General features: G+C 37.3%; 1 protein-coding gene across 3 annotated transcripts in view; it reads left to right on the forward strand.

The window, feature by feature from the left end:
* The window catches only part of Cul5 (cullin 5), a 227,103-nt gene that overhangs the window by 140,034 nt on the left and 66,098 nt on the right, over nucleotides 1-20,971 (forward strand). For all 3 annotated transcript variants that reach the window (XM_090379738.1, XM_090379737.1, XM_090379739.1), the window contains 3 exons: nucleotides 9,313-9,443; nucleotides 9,571-9,678; nucleotides 12,107-12,171. In XM_090379738.1, coding sequence (XP_090235864.1) covers nucleotides 9,313-9,443; nucleotides 9,571-9,678; nucleotides 12,107-12,171 — 304 coding nt within the window. The remainder of the gene's footprint in view (nucleotides 1-9,312; nucleotides 9,444-9,570; nucleotides 9,679-12,106; nucleotides 12,172-20,971) is intronic.

Below are 20,971 nucleotides of genomic sequence, written 5' to 3' on the forward strand. Positions count from 1 at the left end.
TAATTCTTCATCCTTTTGGTCTTTATTTTTAACTCCACTGCAACAGTAGCAATATATTATTAGCATTAGCATTAGTAGAGGCATATGATGCAAGAAAGCAAGCTTATTCAGCATCAGCCAAAAAAAAAAAAAAAACCCTCTCCCATTTCACCCCTCCGTTCGTTCGAAATACTTGTCCAGTTGAGCTTTAAATTTGTTTAGGCTATCAACTTCAACAACAAGTGATGGAAGTCGGTTCCACCAACCAACCACCCGCTGGCCAAAGGCAAATTTCCGCACATCTATCCGACATCCGTCCTTCCTCAATTTGAATTTATGCCCTCTGAGGTGATTATTCTGAGAAAGATGAAGGATCCCATTGGCATTGAGCATGCTCAAACCATTCAAAGCCTTATACACTTCTATCAGATCACCTCGCCGGTGCCTAGTCTCCAGACTCTGTAATTTGCAAAACTTAAGCCTTTCTTCGTAAGAGCAACCCTTTGTTCCATTTACTAATCTTGTTGCCCTTCTCTGTACCCGTTCCAGCAGCTCTACATCCTTCTTGAAATGAGGCCTCCAGACCTGTATACAGTACTCAAGATGTGGCCTAACCATTGCCTTATACAAGGGAATAATCACCTCCTTATCCCTGCTAGAAAAATTCCTGTATATCATTGACAAGACACCATGAGCTACTCTTGCAGCTCGTCTGCACTGCTCAGAGAACTTCATATCTGCCTGCACAATTACCCCCAGGTCCTTTTCATTCTCCACTACTGTCAGTGTAGTACCGCAGAGTTGATACATTGCTCTGGGGTTACTGTTACCCATATGTAGTACTTTACATTTGTCAATGTTAAACTTCATTTGCCACCTCTCAGCCCATCTGTTCAACCTTTCCAGATCCTGTTGCAGCAGCATAGCATCAGTAGTGTCCTTAACGACCCTGCCAACCTTTGTATCATCTGCAAACTTAGACATTAAACTTTTGATATCCCATCATCAATATCATTCATAAACACCGAAAACAACAATGGACCCAACACTGAACCTTGAGGAACTCCACTAATAACATTAGTCCACGTTGAGCAGTGTCCATTGATTACCACTCTCTGTCTTCTGCCACTCAACCATCCCCTTATCCATAGCAGCAATTTGCCTCCAATGCCACACTGCTCCAATTTGTGCAGCAGTCTTCCATGTGCAACAGTATCAAAAGCCTTTCTAAGATCCAAATATATAATATCAAAGTTATTCCCTGCATCCAGTTCTTTTGTGACTACATCATAGTATCCAATCAAATTGGTCAGGCAAGACCTGCCCTTAACAAAACCATGCTGCGTCTGAGCTATAACGGAATTCTTGTCTAGATGATCCTGCAGTGCTTCTTTAACCAGTGCCTCCATTAATTTACCTGGAACAGAAGTTAAACTAACAGGTCTATAATTACTTGTGTCAGCCTTTGATCCTCCTTTGTGAATTGGGGTTACATTTGCACATCTCCAGTCTATGGGTACCTCCCCTGAGTCCAAAGAAGCTCTCATAATTATGGCTAGGGGTTTGCATACTTCCTTTGCTGCCTCCTTTAATATAACTGGATAGATCCCATCCACCCCAGGTGCCTTTTTTATGTTTATCCTCAACAATCTCTCCTCCACTTTCCTCTCAGTTATTACAAAATCATCCAGCTCACTGCCAATGTTTACTTTACCTACATCATTCTCCTTCCTGAATAACTCCTCATGCGTGAATGTAGATGCAAAATACTCGTTTAGATTGTTAGCCACCTGAGCAGGATCCTCAACTGTTGAACCATCAATATCCAGTGGACCAATCTGATTCATCCCTTTCCTTCTCGAGTTCAAGTATGTAAAGAACTCCTTTCTGTTTTTCTTTGCATCCTTTGCCAAGGATTTTTCGTAGTCTGCCTTTGCCTGCCTAATCTCCTTTGTGACTTGGTTACAGACCAACTTATATCTATCATAGGCTTCCATGTCACCCATTAATTTGTATGTATCCCATGCATTTTTCTTCTCTGCCACATGTCTCATTAGTCCATCTGACAACCATTTAGGCCTAAACCTTGAACAATATTTCTTAGTTGGTATGTAAAGCCTGGTAGCCACCAAGATTAGTTCCTTGAATGCTTCCCATTTTGAGTTTGCTGTTGGTAACATCATCAGTTGGTCCCACTGTATAGAATTTAAATACTGTCTCAGACCATCATAGTCGCCTTTACGAAAACAAAAACCCTTCCCTTTACCTCTGATGGTAGTTACCTCCTTGAGTAAATCCCACTTCAACACACTGTGATCACTGCCACCTAGTGGTTCATTTATCTGCAGGTTCTTAATGCATGAAGAATCACTACTGATAATCAGATCAAGTGTATTGCTCCCTCTTGTTGCCTCACGAACATGCTGATGTAGAAAACAATCATCCAATAAATCCACAAAAGCCTTGCTAGTGTGCGAGTGACCAACCCACAAATTCCAGTCAATATCTGGGAAATTAAAATCCCCCATTATAAGACTCTCTGATTTACTGGCCCACTCTATTTCCCTGTACAATATATTATTATACTCATCAGAGTCATTAGGCCTATAGCACACTCCTACTCTCAATTTTGATTTCCCTATGCTTATGTCACACCAAACTGACTCGACACTGCCCTGTCCAGCGATGTCAACTGGCTTCACTTCCTTTGACTTTATGTGTTTCTTAATTAATAGCATAACCCCTCCTCCCCTCCTGTCCTGTCTATCCTTTCTATATACATTGTATTCCCCAAATTCCAGTTCCGCATTACTTATATCTGTGTGACACCACGTCTCTGATATCCCAACAATATCTGCCTTTGATGTTTTGAGCAATACCTCAAATTCATCAAATTTATTTACCAAACTCCTAGCATTGGTGTACACGCAGGTATACATGCACCTGTTTCTATTCTTAGCTACCCTAACACCTAACATTATATATATTTATTATGAGAATTATTTATTAATCTTTATTGTTATTACTGTTCATTCAAATATAATTTATTGGTACTTAATTGTTTAACACTTAGGTCTTCAAAACAAATTTTTTCAATTCCTTTAAATTCTTTATACCTCTACTCTTACTACTTATTCTTCCTTCTGTCCAGTATTTCTACTTGTTCTGGCAATTTATGCAATGACACCTAACTAACATTGTCGTATTTCACACATCTATAAAATATATATTTTTCTGCATTCTCTTCAGAAGCATTGTCTCCAGTTATCTCCATCGTAACCTTTTTGATAATTCTTATACAATCCCTATAAATGTCCCTTATACCTGTCCAGAGTTGTTTCTTGATGTCTTCTCATTTCATTGTTATTCTATGGTACGCCACCATATCAAATTGTTGTCCCACTTCATTGCAAGCTGCACGAATTGCACCACATTTTCTACGTATTCTGTTAATTTTGTCGAGCAGTGTAGCAGTTTAAGGAGATTTATTATGCTCCTCACGACACACATGCCCTCTCTCTCTCACACTTATAAATTATAAAGTATATAAATTGAGAGAAAGATTGTTGGTCTGAATTAGACCAAATCTACAAATACTTTGAGGGGGGGGTCAGTCATCCTGATGGAGGTATAGGATTCCCCCCACCCCACCCAATCATCAATTTCAGTTAATGCAGTTTTGTATTTGTATACCAAAATTTTATAACCCAGAGTTGTGTTTTACATATACACAGTTTTCAATTCATTCTCCTTAAACAAAATTATTGTTTAAGGAGAATGTAGATCCCCTATAGATCACAAGGGAGAGGGCTAATGGGTAATAAGATATGTGTTTAGTGCCAATGCAACTAAAGCTTAACAATAGAGAGGAGTAATTTAATAATTTTCCAATTATATCAAAATATTTTATACATTAATACAAGAAATGTGTGTATATTTGCAGATCTTCAGCTTCTTAAAGCTGAAGATCTGCAAATATACTGAAGATAATAAGCTGAAGTAAGCTGAAGACGAGATGTCAGTATATTGTGTCATAACTGTGTCTCTTCCTTGGCCAGTCTGCTGGATGAAAAACCAGAGTTTCTGGGAGTAAAAAGAAATGCAACCATCATCTGAAACTAACTTAACTTGGCCATGTCATAAAAAAACTACTTGCATCTTTGGTGACATTTTAACTCGAGATTTTTCCACTTGTGGGAGGATGGCAATTATGACTACTGTACTACCTGCAAGGGCCTAGTGGATGATGCCAGATTTTGGTAGTCTAGTATCCTTGGTGCATATATTTTTAGAGGCCCTAAAAAATCAGGCAGGCATGTTGGACCAATTGCATTGTTCTGAGGTCCCCTGTGGCCTTGGAGACTCTGGTACCACTGTGCCCCCTGTCTCTCAGTAAATCTGCTTTGCTAATGTGTAAGGCATGGAAGGGATTTATTTTGTTTACGTTCGCTACCTTCTCAATGACACGCTCATTAGTTCCTTATATACCAGAGGTAACCAATTAACTTTCTTCACGGTTCATGTTAGTAAAGTTGTACCTTGTTGAGGTCTGGATACATTTTGGCAAAAATTAATAAAACATCAAGTAAATATTATGAAAACATACTTTTTATTATATAACACAAAGTTCTATGATAATATCTTTTATTACAGAATGAAAAGAAAATTGCATTCAGCATAATGTATGATAGATTTTTAAATGTCTATCAGATATTAAGGGAACTTACAAAAATACAAAATTAAATAATTATTTTATGCAAAAAGAAGAAAAAAATGTATATATGTATTTTATATTTAAATATATAAAGTAATCAGAACTGAAATATTAATTTCAGTTTTGATTACTTACATTCATGACAAATTGGTGGCATTCCGCCAGCGGACCCAAGATATGTGTATTTTGGAATGTTTTCTTAATGCTTTGAAGATTACCATATTTGTTATACAGTAATAGTAATTAACATTTGTGTTACCTAACAAACATCATATTTACATACTTGCATAGGTACAAGTGCATTGGCCACATCTTGAGTTACAGTTCCAGTCTGTTTGAAAGTCTCATTTACGTCTCTCTGATTAAAGCAACAAACACTGACAAGGAGAAAATTGAGTATACTGAGTTATGCAAAGCCATTAGAAAGAGACTCAGAGAGGACATAAGAAGATTTAACACAAGAAAAGTAGAACAAGCATTAAGGGAAAACAAAGGATTTAAATCAGCAACCATGAGCAGTAATACAGAAAGACAAATGATACTGAAACTGAAAAATAGCGATGGTGTACTTATAAATAGCAGAGAAGGCATAATTCAAATAGCGGAAGACACTTATAAAGAGTTATACAAGGAGCCAGGCAATGATGCCAGCAGTGGGGAAGATGGATCGGAAATTAGTAACACATACAACATACCTGATATCCTTCCTGATGAGGTAGAAGAAAATGAAAAATCAGAAAGCCCCAGGGGAAGATGAAGTTGCTGTAGAGTTGTTAAAATTGGGAGGAAGAGATATGACACAAAAACTTGCAAGACTCTTCACAAAATGTATTAGAAAAGGTGTGATGCCTAAGGAGTGGAATAATGCAATCATAGTTTTGCTGCATGAGAAAGAAAATAAATCAGAAATTATAGACTAATTAGCTTGCTATCCCACATCTACAAGTTGTTCACAAGGGTCATTACTAACAGATTAGAAAGAATACTTGAAGGCAATCAACTGAAAGAGCAAGCTGGCTTTAGGACAGGATTCTCAACTGTGGATTACCTTCATGTACTATCACAGCTAATGGAGAAAGCAAATGAATATAAAACACCATTATGCCTGGCATTTGTGGATTATGAAAAGGCATTTGACTCCATACAGCATAAGGCAATGTTTCGGTTACTGGAAAGACAAGGCATAGATACCCCATATATTATGATTTTGAAGAAAATATATGTGAATGCTACCTCCTTTATTAGACTAGACGAAGACAGTAGGAAATTTAAAATTGAGAAAGGAGTTCGACAAGGAGACACAATATCTCCGAAGTTGTTTACTGCTGCCCTTGAGGAAGCTTTCAGAAGATTAGACTAGTCGCAGAAAGGAGTCAATGTGAATGGAGAGTACCTAAACCATTTATAATTTGCAGATGACATTGTGGTCATAAGCCACGATCCCAAAGAATTAGAGGAAAATCCTAATCAGTTATGCAGAGTTAGTAAGGATTTTGGACTAGAGATGAATATAGCTAAAACAAAAGTAATGATGAACAAGTAAGCCACAGAAATGGATATATTGATTGAAGGAGCAGTAATTGAAAAGGTGGATTCATATATTTATCTGGGACAAGTCATTAGCTGTAATAATGGTAAATGGCTGGAAGTCAAGAGAAGAATAAATTTTGGATGGATAGCATTCAGGAAATATAGTCACATACTGAGGAGCAATATCCCAATTTGTGTGAAACTTAAAATAATGAACTAATGTATACTCCCCACCATGACTTATGGAAGTGAAACTTTGGCACTCACCAAAAGAATGGAAGAGAAGCTGAGAACTACACAGCGAAGAATGGAACAAATTATATTGGGAATCATACTGCTGGATAAGAAGAGAAACACATGGATTAGGCAGCAAACACAAATAAGGGACATTATTATCAAAACTAAAGAACTGAAATGGTCTTGGGCAGGACACATAGCTCGAAGGGATGATGACAGATGGACTAAGAAAATAACAAAATGGTACCCAAGAGGAGCTAGAAGAAAACCTGGAAGACAACAACGGAGATGGGCAGATGAAATTCTTGAGTTTGTGGGTAGTAAATGTATGGCCATTGCACAAAACAGAAGGAACTGGAAAGTTGCTGGAGAGGCCTTCATCCTGCAGTGGATTGAAAATGGCTGATGATGATGATTAAAGCAAAATTTATGGTACTTGATTTACAGTAAGTACAAAATTTGTCTAGTTGTACTAAAATCTTCTTCGTTGTTATCTTCTGAACTAGTGTTATTCAATAAATTGGAAATATCTGTTGATGCAGAACCATATTCATTAAGAGAGATTAATTTTTGAATCATTGTTATCCGAGTTTTTTGTTATGAAAATCAATGTAATATAAAAGTAATCATGATACCAACTCTTAGAAGAAAAGTTAACTTTATTTTTTGTTAATTTGGCATTTGTCATTTTAATAATAAAATGTCAAAGCAATGCTAGTCAAAGAAATCTTCACCTGTGCAGTCACACAAACAGTAATGCACATGTTGATGATACCCCAGCTGAAGTTGCAGATGAACTCAACAGTTGCTTTGCATCGATATTTACAGTAGAAAAACCCTTTGTGTCAATGAGAAATTATGGGAGTGAAGTTGAAAAAAATGTAATTAACAATGTTGAAATTTCGCATGTTTATATAATGAAAAAACTTTCGTGCCTACTGGTAATTAAGGTTCCTGGGATTGATGGCATATACCCTATAATCTTAAGGGAGGCGGAAAGTGGTGCATTAAACCATTGAGGCTAATTATGACAGTATCACTGGACTCGGGAGCAATTCCATTAAATTGGAAAAGTGCCATTGTATCTCCAATACATAAGGACGGTACTAAGAGTGAAGTGGGAAATTACCAGCTGGTCAGTCTAACTTCATTATTAGGGAAAATCATGGAAACAATGATCAAGGGTGGAATTCAGGATCATTTAGATAGAAATGCAATTCTGAAGGATACTCAGCATGATTCTGTAAAGGGAAAACCATGTTTAACTAATCTGGTTGGCTATTTTGACAGGGTCACTCAAGAGCTGGACTTTGGGAATAATTTCAACATAGTTTATTTGGATTTCAGCAAAGCATTTGACTCAGTCCCACATGAGCAGTTACTTTATAAGCTGGAACAGGTTGGAATCACAGGAAAAATCCTTAGATGGATAGTTGGATGGCTTCAGGGCAGGAATCAGAGGGTTGTGATAAATGGTTATTCCTCAGATTGGGTTGATGTGAGAAGTGGGGTTCCCCAAGGATCAGTATTAGGATCACTGTTGTTTTTGATTTTAATAAATGACATTGATGATGGAATAGAGCATGTGATGTCTAAATTTGCTGATGATGTTGAGATTGGTAGAGTAGATAATGATCACCGCCAAGCCGAGCTTCTTCAGAGTGACCTAGACAGACTTCAGGGATGGTCAGAAAAATGGCAGCTATGCTTTAATCCAGCAAAGTGTAAGGTATTACACTTGGGGAACAGTAACCTCAAAATAACTTATACACTTGGTGGAGTTGAGCTAAAGTCAGTAGTGGAGGAAAGGGATTTAGGTGTTACAGTATGGTCAGAAGTGAAGTTCTCATTATATAAGGCTATTGTCAGACCACATTTGGAATACTGAGTTCAAGTATTGACACAGCACCTAAAGAAAGACATTGTGCTTCTTGAAAAGATCCAAAGACGGGTAACTCACCTGTTGAGATTGGTAAAAGGGTGGCCATATGAGGAAAGACTGAATATGTGGGTTGCAGAGCTTGGAAACTAGGTACATTAGAAGAGACTTGATTGAGGTGTTTAAGACTCTGAGAAGCATAAGTAAAATTAGTGAGGACAAAATTGTCACAGTTATAAATGATTCTAGAACTAAGGGCCATAATTTCAAGTTATGGGGGGAGACGTTTAAACTGGATTGCAAGAATTTTTTATTTTAGCCAGTGAGTTTTAATTTACTGGAATAAGTTACCTACATGGGTGGTAGAGGCTGACAGTTCGGGGAAATTCAAATGTCAGCTGGATAATTACTTACAGGAGGAGGGATATGCTTAGGTTGTCTATATCCTTTTCTCTTATTAATTATTTATTTCTTTAGAATTTTCTTCTTATTATTTATTATTTTTTTGGCTATGTACCATAAGCCATAGGCATCCTTGCACCATGTGGCCATTGCTAATACTAATATTAAATTGGTAAAACTAGGGCTGTCTGGTCTACAAAAGCCGAATTATGATTATATTTGCTATAAAACAATGTTTTATGAGCAAATCACATAGGACTATTACATTTTGAGATCAGAACAAAACTTGGACATTGAAATTATTGGTGCACATGCATGTCATATGAATTAATTTTAAATCTGCATATCTGCCTATGCTGTATACGGAAAATCAGTCAGGTGCTTAAGTTTGTATTTATCACCAAATAACAGAAATCTGGGGGGGGGGGGGGTTCACTACTCCAAGCTGGCGATTTGTATCATTGTAAGATCTTTTGTTTATTATCTCTGCCAGAATAACTTGTATTATTTCGTATAAACCCCTAATTTAGCCTAACATAATTATAAAGCTGTGGTTTATGTGTTATTTCAGAATTACAGTTGATGTTCAAACTCATGGATCGAGTACCAGATGGCATTACACCAATGCTAAGAGATTTAGAGCAACATATAATTAATCAAGGCCTAGCTGATATGATGGCTTCTGCTGACATCATTACACAGGTAACTCAGTAATAAATTTATTACATATACATATATCAAAAACCTATACAATAATGTATATTTACAAATTTCATGTAATACTCAACTAAACTTTTTTTTTTTTTTTTTTTTTTTTTTTAATTTCTAGGATTCTGAGAAATATGTAGAACAGCTGTTAGAGCTTTTTACGCGATTTAGTAGGCTAGTCAAGGAAGCTTTTAATGATGATCCTCGTTTCCTAACAGCAAGGGACAAGGTAAATAAATTTAAATGCAATTAAAAGATGTGAATTAGAGCAAATAATTTTTTTATTATCCTAAAATTATTCAGAAAAGTCAAATTTGTTGAATGACTTTTCATTCAATAAAGTATATATTTTGTCATGCAGGAAATTGATATTTGAAGGAAATACACACTAAACTACATTCAAAAATAAGTTATTTAATTAAACTGAAAATAAGAATATATTTTATTATTATTGAAAAATCTAATTTCCCAGTGCAGTATAAATGGGCATTTCATCATTAATCCAAAAATGTCCGACTAAAAAATGAATAGCAAGTGCTTAAAAAATGGTACTCACCTTGTATAAATCTGCAATAAATTTATTGGTAGATGGTGGTTAAATTTAAGTTGAAAGGTGCATTAAACAGAACTATGGCGGGGAATGAGGTGAAAATGTTATAAACAGATTTTAAAATGGGCGCAAAGAAGTAGAAGTACAGATCTCCAATCCTTGGTTGTCATAAAGAGGTTAAAGGACACAAGTGAAAAAAAGAACGATGATGCCAATAGTCGTTATGAGGGACTTTCGTTGAATAGAACGTCATCAGTTGGCAAATGGGAGAGAAGTGAGCACGTGTTGTATTTAAAGTTTATCTATACTCTCGTGATGCTCTTATTGACACATGGGAACTTTAGCCGCGAGAGGTTCCAAGCCGGTGAGAGGTTGAAGGGGAGTTTAGCGTTAATAATATTGAGATTGGAATGGTGTCGGTACCATTCAATGGTGAGGGCTTCATATTGAAGAATCCTGTAGCTCGATCTAAGTTTAATAATGGTGATGGCAGAGTCGACGGGGGGAGGTTGTGGGTTTGAGTGTGGATTGTTAACTCAGTGCAGGATTGACTTGTCCTGAAACTGTTGAAGTGGTAGTATGCACGGGTGTTGGAAGTTGTGGAGGAATTGAATTTGGTGGTAGTGCTGCCGATGTAACAGGTGTTGCAGTTTGGTTGGCATTTTATGAGATATATTATATTATTGAGATCATTGGTGGAATATTTGTGTGTATATTTATAAGAATTTTTGACTCTGCCATCACCATTATTAAACTTAGATCGAGCTACAGGATTCTTCAATATGAAGCCCTCACCATTGAATGGGACCGACACCATTCCGATCTCAATATTATTAATGCTAAACTCCCCTTCAACCTCTCGCAGCTAAAGTTCCCACGTGTCAATAAGAGCATCACGAGAGTATAGATAAACTTTAAATACAACATGTTTGTTTGTTATTTGATTTTTAGGAGCATTAGCAACTAAGGCCATATTGCTCCGGGATATGCGGTGGTCATTTCGTGACCTTTCCGCATCCTTCGTATTTGGTGGTGACGGGCTCGAACCCCGGTCTAATCAAGAAGTGTGTGCTACGCACTGCTGCTCCTTCCCACCTGGCTACGGAGGCGCCTTTTAAATACAACATGCACTCACTTCTCTCCCATTTGCCAACTGATGACATTCTATTCAACGAAAGTCCCTCGTAACGACTATTGGCATCACCGTTCTCTTTTTTTCACTTATGTCCTTTAACCTCTTTACGACAACCAAGGATTGGAGATCTGCACTTCTACTTCTTTGCACCCATTTTAAAATCTGTTTATAATATTTTCACCTCATTCCCCGCCATTGTTCTTTTTTAGTGCACCTTTCAACCTGAATTTAACCACCACCATCTACCAATAAATTTATTGCAGATTTATACAAGGTGAGTACCGTTTTTTTTTTTTTTTTTTTAAGCACTTGCTATTCATTTTTTAGTCAGATTTATCACGGTATTATAAGATTACTATAATTTCGTTATCCAAAAATGTCCATATGTCATAATTTGGAGAGGAATGCCAGAAAAATTACCTTCAGTATCACACATTTACTGAGTAATAGATAAATAAATTCGTTTGTTACTATGGAAGAAAATAAAAATATCCTGACAAAACTATAGCAGTCAGTGCCAATCCATATACTGTAAACTTGTCAGAGTAGCACATTTCTTTGTTATATGATAGCATTGCTCAATACATACAGTTAAGGTTCTTTACACATTACTCCAGTTAAGAGATCATTTCATGCACCGAAGCATATAACTGGTCATTCTCCTCCTTATTTATAATGAAACATTTAGGGCTCCCAGAAGAAAAGTATTGTTCAATAGATGTTTTTTTGCTGTAAAATAAAATCTATATAATAATAATAATAATATGTGATAATAATATATCCGCAATTAGAAAATATAACAGTAGTAAACACCCATTCACAACAAATAATTTCCTGATATGTTGGAAAGTGCTGCCAAATCTGTATAATATTTACACAGAAAATACTGTTCATTTCTTCCTGTAGTGATTATCATTATTCCTTATTAGTAATTTCAATGGATTATACTTAGAAAAAAATTTTGTCTTACAGGCTTTTAAACATGTTGTAAATGACACATCAGTATTTCGATTAGAGCTACCATCCAAACAAAAGGGGTAAGTAGAAAAGCTGCATTAAAGATTATTTTGTAATCCTACATTTTAAAATATCTGCATAAAACCTTGGAATTCAATGAGGCTTCATGGATTAATTATTATGTTAAATTTAGGAGTTATTCAGAATTCTGATAATCAGTTAATATTTTCATTAATCAAAACCTCCAGAACTATTATGAATAGTGGTAATGGCATCGTCTGTTATAGCTGCCATTTGTTTCTATGAAGACTATAATGGGATCTCACTTTGGTCCACTGGTGTGTTTGAAAATAAAATTTTAGATTTAATTTGGCTGTGGTTGCATAATGGGTATGGCTGATTCTTCTGTGATTGAAGGTCACAGTATATTAATAGGGGATAGAACTAAAACAATAGCTAGTGTCATGGTAAAGGGAAGCCTTTTACCTTTTTCAGGGAAAATTGATGGCCTTTGCTAATCTTTTTAGTTCTGTTCAGTGGGTTACGGTAATCTAAAAAGTACAAAAAAAAAAAAAAAACAAATAGAAAATTTTTAAGGATGCATTCTCCTTCATTTTATTCAAAAGAAAAGAATGTAGCTATGACTGAGGAAGACAAATCTCTGCTCTCAAGAAAGACAAATATATTGTAAGCTAACTTATATTAAATAATTTAAAATTATAGTAGAGCAAACATTTGAGCTGTACAGGTAAACCTTCGGTGCTCATTGGTTACAGTAAATTATGAATCTTAAATTTTAACCAAATTTTTCACTTTTTTTATGTGCTACTTTTGCTAGATTATTTCATTCAGAATTGCTAGATTCCATTGCGTGTTTCAACATCTTTTTGGGCAGGGACTCTTTTTTGAAGTTGGTGATAACTTATTTGCAATTTATTGTCATTCAGAGTCTGAGGCAACCTGTCCCTCTGATGATCCCTGGTTTTATATGGTGGGGATGTGGGTTTGCCTTTTAATATCGAAGTCAGATTTTAAGGGTGGGCTGCTGAGGAGGGGTTGTGACATGATTCAGTTCCCAGTTTTCTGTTTTTGAATTAGAAGAGCTATTCTGGACTAATAGATACTTTTCCCTTTATTCCTGTTACTGTCTAGCAGACATGCTGTTGAACCTAGTTAAACAGAGGAAATTAAATTTAAATAATAAAATATATTAGAAGTATGACTGTGAATTTTAATATACCTTCACTGAAGGGTTCGAGGATAATACTGAAATTCATGAAGCCTTCAGTGACTTATTTCTTTCTTTCTTTTTTTTTTTTTCTCTAGTATGGGCAACTAGAGAAATCTGCTGGCACCCACCGATTTAGTACTGCCTTTGGTGGGTGTGGGATTTGCCCATTTTTGGGCAATTAAGTTAATTTGTTGCTTTAGTGCATTGATATTCCCCAAGTTTACTCCAGTGTTCCAGAAAGAAGAGCCATTGGTTTACATTTTACATGAAGTATACCAGTATGAGCAGAATTGGCTCTTTTCACTCTTCCATGGTAGTGTAGATGACCATGGAAGAGTGGAATGGGCTTTTCTAATTCTAGCAGAGTTGTGACTGATGTCAAAGCTACAATAAAAAAGGCCAATAGTTATCTATCAATGCTATCTAGCAATTGACAGCTAGATAGCATTGATAGATAATTGACACCTTTTTCTTGGAAAAGAAAGTGAGCTAAAAAAGAAACAACCAGGAAAGCACTGAAATTAAAGGGAAAGAATGTGGTTAAAATGTAAAATGTAAAAAGGTTGCAAGAAAACAAGGATGTAATTGTAGTCCTTGAAATTAAGCTGAAAGAAGTAAAATGTAAAGTTAAAACATGTCAGAAACTTTTGGATGGAGCAAATAACTGCTTGAAAAGAAGCATTGCAGCAGAAAGGTTTTTAAGGAATTAAATTGGCTGAGCCATGAAACCCTATGAAGAAACCAATGAAAAGAAAAAGGCTGTTAACGTTTCTATAAAAGAAACAAGAGAAAAGGGAAGACTGTGTAATCAGTAGCTGTTCACTAAGAAAGAAAAGCTAGACTTGTAAGGAATCAAATCATTTGTTGTCTATTTTTAACATATGTAACTGAACTGCTTTGTATTATGTTATTGAAACTAAAGTCATGGCCATACCTCCATTCAGGCAAATTTCAGTTTTCACAATTTTTTGTCAATTTTGATATGAGTCATCTTTTCAGTAAAAGTTTAATTCTGCACATCCAGGTTTGGTAGGGACTATTTGGAGGAGGGGATTATATATATGAATATATCCACACACACACACACATATATATATATATATATATATATATATATATATATATCCCTTTTTATGTAAGATTCAGTTTTCAATTATTTCAAACATTATTTAAATATAAGTATATCACATGACAATAGTGGGCTGATTTGCTAACACTGCGCCTGTGCTATCATCCATAGTTCATGTTTTGCCTATATAATCTGGTTAAGATTACTTTTGTCAGTGGTGTGGCTTTGCATTTGAGTGCTTGTATATGTCCTATTTTTAATTTTCGCTGCATCAGGACCACCGCTGTTCAAGTCGTCTGCATTGGCGGTTCGATCTGGGGATTGGATGGCAGACTGATCTTTCGATCGATTCGCCTTTGCGGTGATTTGTCTAGCGATCGAAATGCAGCGATTCCCTGACCGTTATTGGCCTTGTGGCCCTCTGTTGAGATGGGGCATAATGGTCAGTCTATTTTTGTTTTTGTTATATTTTATTTTATTGTAGTTGTTCACATCTCTGCTCGTGATATTTCACATAAATTTGGACCTGGTGCCCTTCAGAGGGGGGGCCGTTAAATTTCATTTAATTGGCTATTCAAAATTTAATTGATTATATTTTATTCTCTTCCCTCCCTGTTGGTTTGATCGTTATGTATAATTTCACAATTTTCGTTCTTCTGTCTTGCCATGCTGCTGGCATTTTTATTTATTTTTTTTATTTTTTATTCTTTAATCATTGTTCTCACTTAAGTTTATATATGCATATATATATATATATATATATATATATATGCACATATCATCATCATCATCATCATCAGCCATTTTCAATCCACTGCAGGATGAAGGCCTCTCCAGCAACTTTCCAGTTCCTTCTGTTTTGAGCACTGGCCATCCATTTTCTACCCACAAACTCATGAATTTCATCTATCCATCTCCGCCTTTGTCTTCCAGGTTTTCTTCTAGCTCCTCTTGGGTACCATTTTGTTATTTTCTTAGTCCATCTGTCATCATGTCTTCGAGCTGTGTCCTGCCCAAGACCATTTTAGTTCTTTAGTTTTGATAAGAATGTCCTTTATTTGAGTTTGCTGCCTAATCCATGTCTTTCTCTTCTTATCGAACAGTCTGATTCCCAATATAATTCGTTCCATTCTTCGCTGTGTAGTTCTCAGCTTCTCTTCCATTCTTTTGGTGAGTGCCAAGTTTCACTTGGCCCCGGGTGCCAAGCGAATTCGAGGTCAAGCGTTCAAAGTGCGAATATATAGCGATCTTTCCCAGTGATAAAAGTTCATTTATAATTCAGTTCTATACTTGAAAAATCACAAGTAAGAACAAAGAAGGAAACTCACCTTTCTTTTTCATTACATATATTACTCTATTTTACTAATCAACTAACTTATCTAACTGCTTGGCCTCCTTGCGGCACTGCTCCTGCCTCCCCGTGGCGGGGCCGGAAACTTGGGAGGGAAAGTCAACCTCCCAGGGCAAAAAGGAGCCCAACATGGACTACAACAATTACCCAGAGCTTGAGCAGCCTAGGCGCTCATCTAGTACCATCAACAATGCTGATCATGAAATTTCTCACGATGCAACAAAGTCTAAACGACTACGTACAGACATAGACCAACAGGAATGCCCATCATTCCTTATCTTACATAGTCTGTTGGACAAATCTATGAGCACTCTCTCACCATTTCTTATACAAAAATGTTTGGAAAATGTGGCGGGCTCTCCCAAAATGGTGAGAAGACTAAGATCTGGAGACCTCTTGGTAGAAACAGTGAGTCGTGCACATTCTGAGACACTGTTGAAACTAACAATATTTGGCGGACTACCCATTCAAGTTACCCCTCATGCAACACTAAATACTTCCAAGGGAGTAATTGAAGAGTGGGATCTGATAAATGTAACAGAAGATGAACTGGCCCAAGAACTCAAACATCAGAAAGTGATACAAGCCAAACGCATCATGATCAGGAAAGATGGAGAACTTGTTCCCACCCGCAACATCATCCTGACATTCGGAACACCTATCTTGCCATCCAGTGTCAAAGCCGGCTATCTCAACTGCCGAGTACGACCCTTTATCCCGAATCCTATAAGATGCTACAAGTGCCAAAAATTTGGTCACGCACAAATGGCTTGTCGAGGAGATCCAGTCTGCCCAAACTGTGGGTCGAAAGAACATTCGCACACAGACTGTGGCGCCAAAACACCGCACTGTCTGAATTGCAAAGGCGTGCATCCAGCCTACTCAAAGTCATACGATCTATGGAAAACTGAAAAAAAAAAAATCCAAAAGTACAGGGTAGAACAAAAGTCACATACCAAGAGGCAAGAAAGCAAATTATGCTTAACGCACCTAAGAACACATATGCAGCAGCAATGCAAAAATACCAAACAACAGCAACACAAACTGAAGTATCAGTTCCCCCAACCATGTCGATTGCAGATTGGGCCCGATCTATACTGTCACCATCAATGAAACAGACTCCAAAAGAGCAAAAGGTAGTAGATAGAGCGAACAACACCCCTGTTACAGTCCCACCAGCAACCCCACATAGACCATCAGATATTTCAAAGTCAAAAACCGACTCAGTTACAGATAGGAAGACAAGCAATATCACTTCAGCAAATATGGACACTGATAACAATACTGACCCAAATGAACCTATCCTAGATCTTCATGCAGAAGATGTCATGGATATCGGACGCCCAACCTTTCCAAGAAAAGAGAAAGTGAAACTCGATCGCCACAAACAGCCTGGGAATAAAAAAGACTCAGAATCTAATTCAAGTAACAGAACCAAATAATGCACCAAATCATACAGTGGAACTGTAGAGGAATTCGCAGTAACATTGATGATATCCACGAGTTAATTAATCGTTACCATCCCGTAGGCATCTGCCTACAAGAGAAAAATTTAACACAGCATGTATCACTCTCAATTAAAAATTATGCACTCTTTAGAAAAGACAGAACTGCTACAAATAATGCTCACGGAGGGGTAGCCATACTCATAGACTCACGAGTACCTTGCAGATTAATTCCTTTACAAACCTCCATCGAAGCTGTTGCAACACGTATTGTCATTGGTATTACTTTGACAATTGTTTCTATCTACCTATCGCCCAATCACTCCTATACCATCCATGAACTGGAAGATCTTATTCAGCAGTTGCCAACCCCTATCTGCTTATTGGGTGACTTCAATGGACACCATCCATTGTGGGGTTCTCCCAATGCAGATGGACGAGGACAACTTATCGAACAGCTTGCTGACAGACAAAATCTGACTATACTATATACTGGCTTGCCAACTTACATCCATCTCTCTACGGGTAGAACTTCTGCAATAGACCTTTCGATATGCTCTCCGATCCTCTTCCCTAGTATTGAGTGGACGGCCCTCAACAACCCGCTAAATAGTGATCACTTTCCGCTAATATGTAAGATTCAAACAGGACATTCCATAATTTCCCAAAACTATGTAAAATGGAAATTCCACAGAGCAGATTGGGCAAAATTCACTTCCCGAGTGTCCTTTGATGAACATATAATCGAAACCTGTCCTATTGACAGAGCTACTGATCACATCACGAGACAAATACTGGCTGCTGCATGCACTGCGATTCCACAATCACAGTCAACAACCCATAGAACCATAAACTATTGGTGGAACGAAGAGTGCAAAGGTGCAAAAAAAGAAAAAAACCGAGCATGGAATCTGTTTCGAAAATATCCCACCACTGCCAATCTTATAAACTACAAGAGACTCAGAGCCAAGGCCCGTCACATTAGGAAGAAAGCTAAAAGAGAATCTTGGATTCGATTTGCAAGCTCGATTAATAAAAATACTGATTCAAGAATAATATGGCGGAAAATAAAACAACTAAGTGGCAAAGTTCCCCGATTATCCTCCCCAATTCTCAACTGGAATGGACAGGATCTTTCTTCTCCTACAGATATAGCGAATGCCCTAGGGACTGTTTTTTCACAGTTATCTGCCTCAACAGCATATGATCTATCATTCCAGAAGATCAAAGTATTATCTGAAAAGTCCAAACTGAACTTCAGACCTATGAGTAAATGTACTTTACCTTATAATCAGCCGCTTACAATGCTTGAACTTCAAGAAGCCATATCTAGCTCAAAACACAGTGCTGCAGGCCCCGACGGAATATACTACATAATGCTCCAACACTTAAATAAAGAATCGGTCTCTTCACTGCTCACTTTTTTCAATCGCATCTTTCTTGAACATTGTTTCCCCAGTTCCTGGCACCACTCCTATATAATAGCAATTCCGAAACCAGGAAAAGATCATTCCATTCCTGAAAACTATAGACCTATCTCTCTCACCAGCTGCTTAAGCAAAACCCTGGAAAAAATAATTCACCGTCGACTTACTTGGTTTCTCGACTCTAAAAATATAATTTCTGACAATCAATTTGGATTCAGGAAAAATCGATCAGCCCTGGATCTCATGGTCAAAGCGGAAACAAACATCAGGAATGCATTCATTCGAAATGAGCATCTCGTCATGGTATGCCTTGATGTAGAAAAAGCCTTCGACACCACATGCCGTTTTGGTATCCTAAGAGATCTGCATTCCCTTGACCTGAGAGGCCACTTACCGTACTTCATATTGAATTTCCTTCAGCACAGATCTTTTCAAGTCTAATACCGACAAGTTCTCTCTCAAACATATATACAAGAAGAAGGGGTCCCACAAGGCTCTGTGCTCAGCGCCACCTTATTCGCAATAAGAATAAACCATATGACTAAATATATGCCCAGCACTGTGAATTCATACCTCTATGCCGATGATCTCACTTTTTCTTGCAGTTCTCAAAACATGACTTTCATTGAGCGGCAGCTCCAAATTTCAATTAATAATATTCAGTTATGGATGGCACAGAATGGGTATCGACTCTCTTGTTCAAAATCTAAAGTAGTTCACTTTTGTAACAAAAGGAAGATGCATCCAGATCCAGAAGTACACTTAACAAATCAGCCTATCTCAGTTGTGAGCAGCATTCGTCTGCTTGGTCTGCCTTTTGATAGTAAGTTGAACTTCATAGAGCACGTTAAACATCTAAAGACGTCTTGCCTGAAAAAAATGAACATACTCAGAGTCATTTCTTCTACATCATGGGGTGCAGATCGGTACACGTTACTGCATTTGTATAGAGCCCTAATCAGATCTCACCTTGATTACGGTACCCCGGTGTATGATTCTGCTAGGGAAAGCGTGCTAGCGCGACTTGCGCCAATTCAACACTCTGCCCTGAGGATTTCTATAGGCGCTTATAGAACTTCACCAGTTCAAAGTCTTTATATTGATGCTCATGAACTTCCTCTAACCCTCAGGAGAAAGATGTTAATTCTTAACTATACAACTAAAATCCAAAGTCTACCTACCCATCCCATTAGGCCAATACTTAACGACCCACAGTTCACAACATTCTATAGAAATAAACCTAGAGCAATTCAGCCTTTTGCTCTCAGAGCTCAAGCATTATCAGAAACTTGGAATATAGATCCCGATAAAGTTCTTCAAGATTTAAGCAGTACGGATCCCCCATGGAGGTCTATTAAACCACTCTGTGACAATTATTTTCTAAATTGGGGAAAACACTCTCTTGCAAATGTTAATATACAACAACTCCATATAGCCCATACACAAAATTATCTGCATTTTTCAAAAATATATACTGACGGATCAAAATCTGAGAGTGGAGTGGGTGCTTCAGCCATTTTCCCTCATAAAACCTTCTCCGTATTATTTCCCAATGAATGCAGCAGCTATACAGCTGAATTATACGCCATCAAACTTGCAGTGGAAAATATCCTCCATCTGGCCATCCATAAAAGCATGATATATACGGACTCCCAGAGTGTGGTTATAGCTTTACAGAACAATTCTTCTAAAACACATCCTTTAATAAAGCTCATAAAATCCAAACTGATGCATCTTCAAGAACTCCAACGAGTGGCCATTTTCTGTTGGATCCCAGGCCATGCTGGGATACAAGGAAACGAACGTGCAGACTATGCCGCTAAACATCCATCCGACAGAGAATTATCACAGCATTACGTCCCATATCTTGACTACAAAAGTAACATTCGAAGAATGTGTAAAGAACAATGGAGAATTCAATGGCAAGCCCAAACGCACAATAAACTCTGCCAAATAAAACCTGAACCGCAACCGTGGACCTCCAGTTTCCGTATAAACAGGAGGGAGGAAGTAATTTTAACTAGAGCGCGAATTGGCCACAGTCATCTTACCCACCTTTATCTCCTCACAGGTAATGATCCTCCACAATGCACACAGTGCAACTGTCCACTCACAATAAAGCATATTCTTATTGAGTGTACTTTATACACCACTGCCTGCCAAGTCTCTTTTAGCTTTCTGCCAAACCTTAAAGAACCTTTGACACTCTGCCACATCATAGGTAATGACGCTGATCTACTGGAGTTCTTTCACTTCACAAAAAAGATCGAATTATACCATCGTTTTTGAGTAATGCCATCACAATCACCATGCATATTTAACATTCATAACGGTGATGGGTGCAATACGGCCTAAGC

This window comes from Mastigoproctus giganteus, chromosome 8, assembly GCF_048544385.1.
Source record: "Mastigoproctus giganteus isolate SK-2022 chromosome 8, ASM4854438v1, whole genome shotgun sequence".
Taxonomy (NCBI): domain Eukaryota; kingdom Metazoa; phylum Arthropoda; class Arachnida; order Uropygi; family Thelyphonidae; genus Mastigoproctus; species Mastigoproctus giganteus.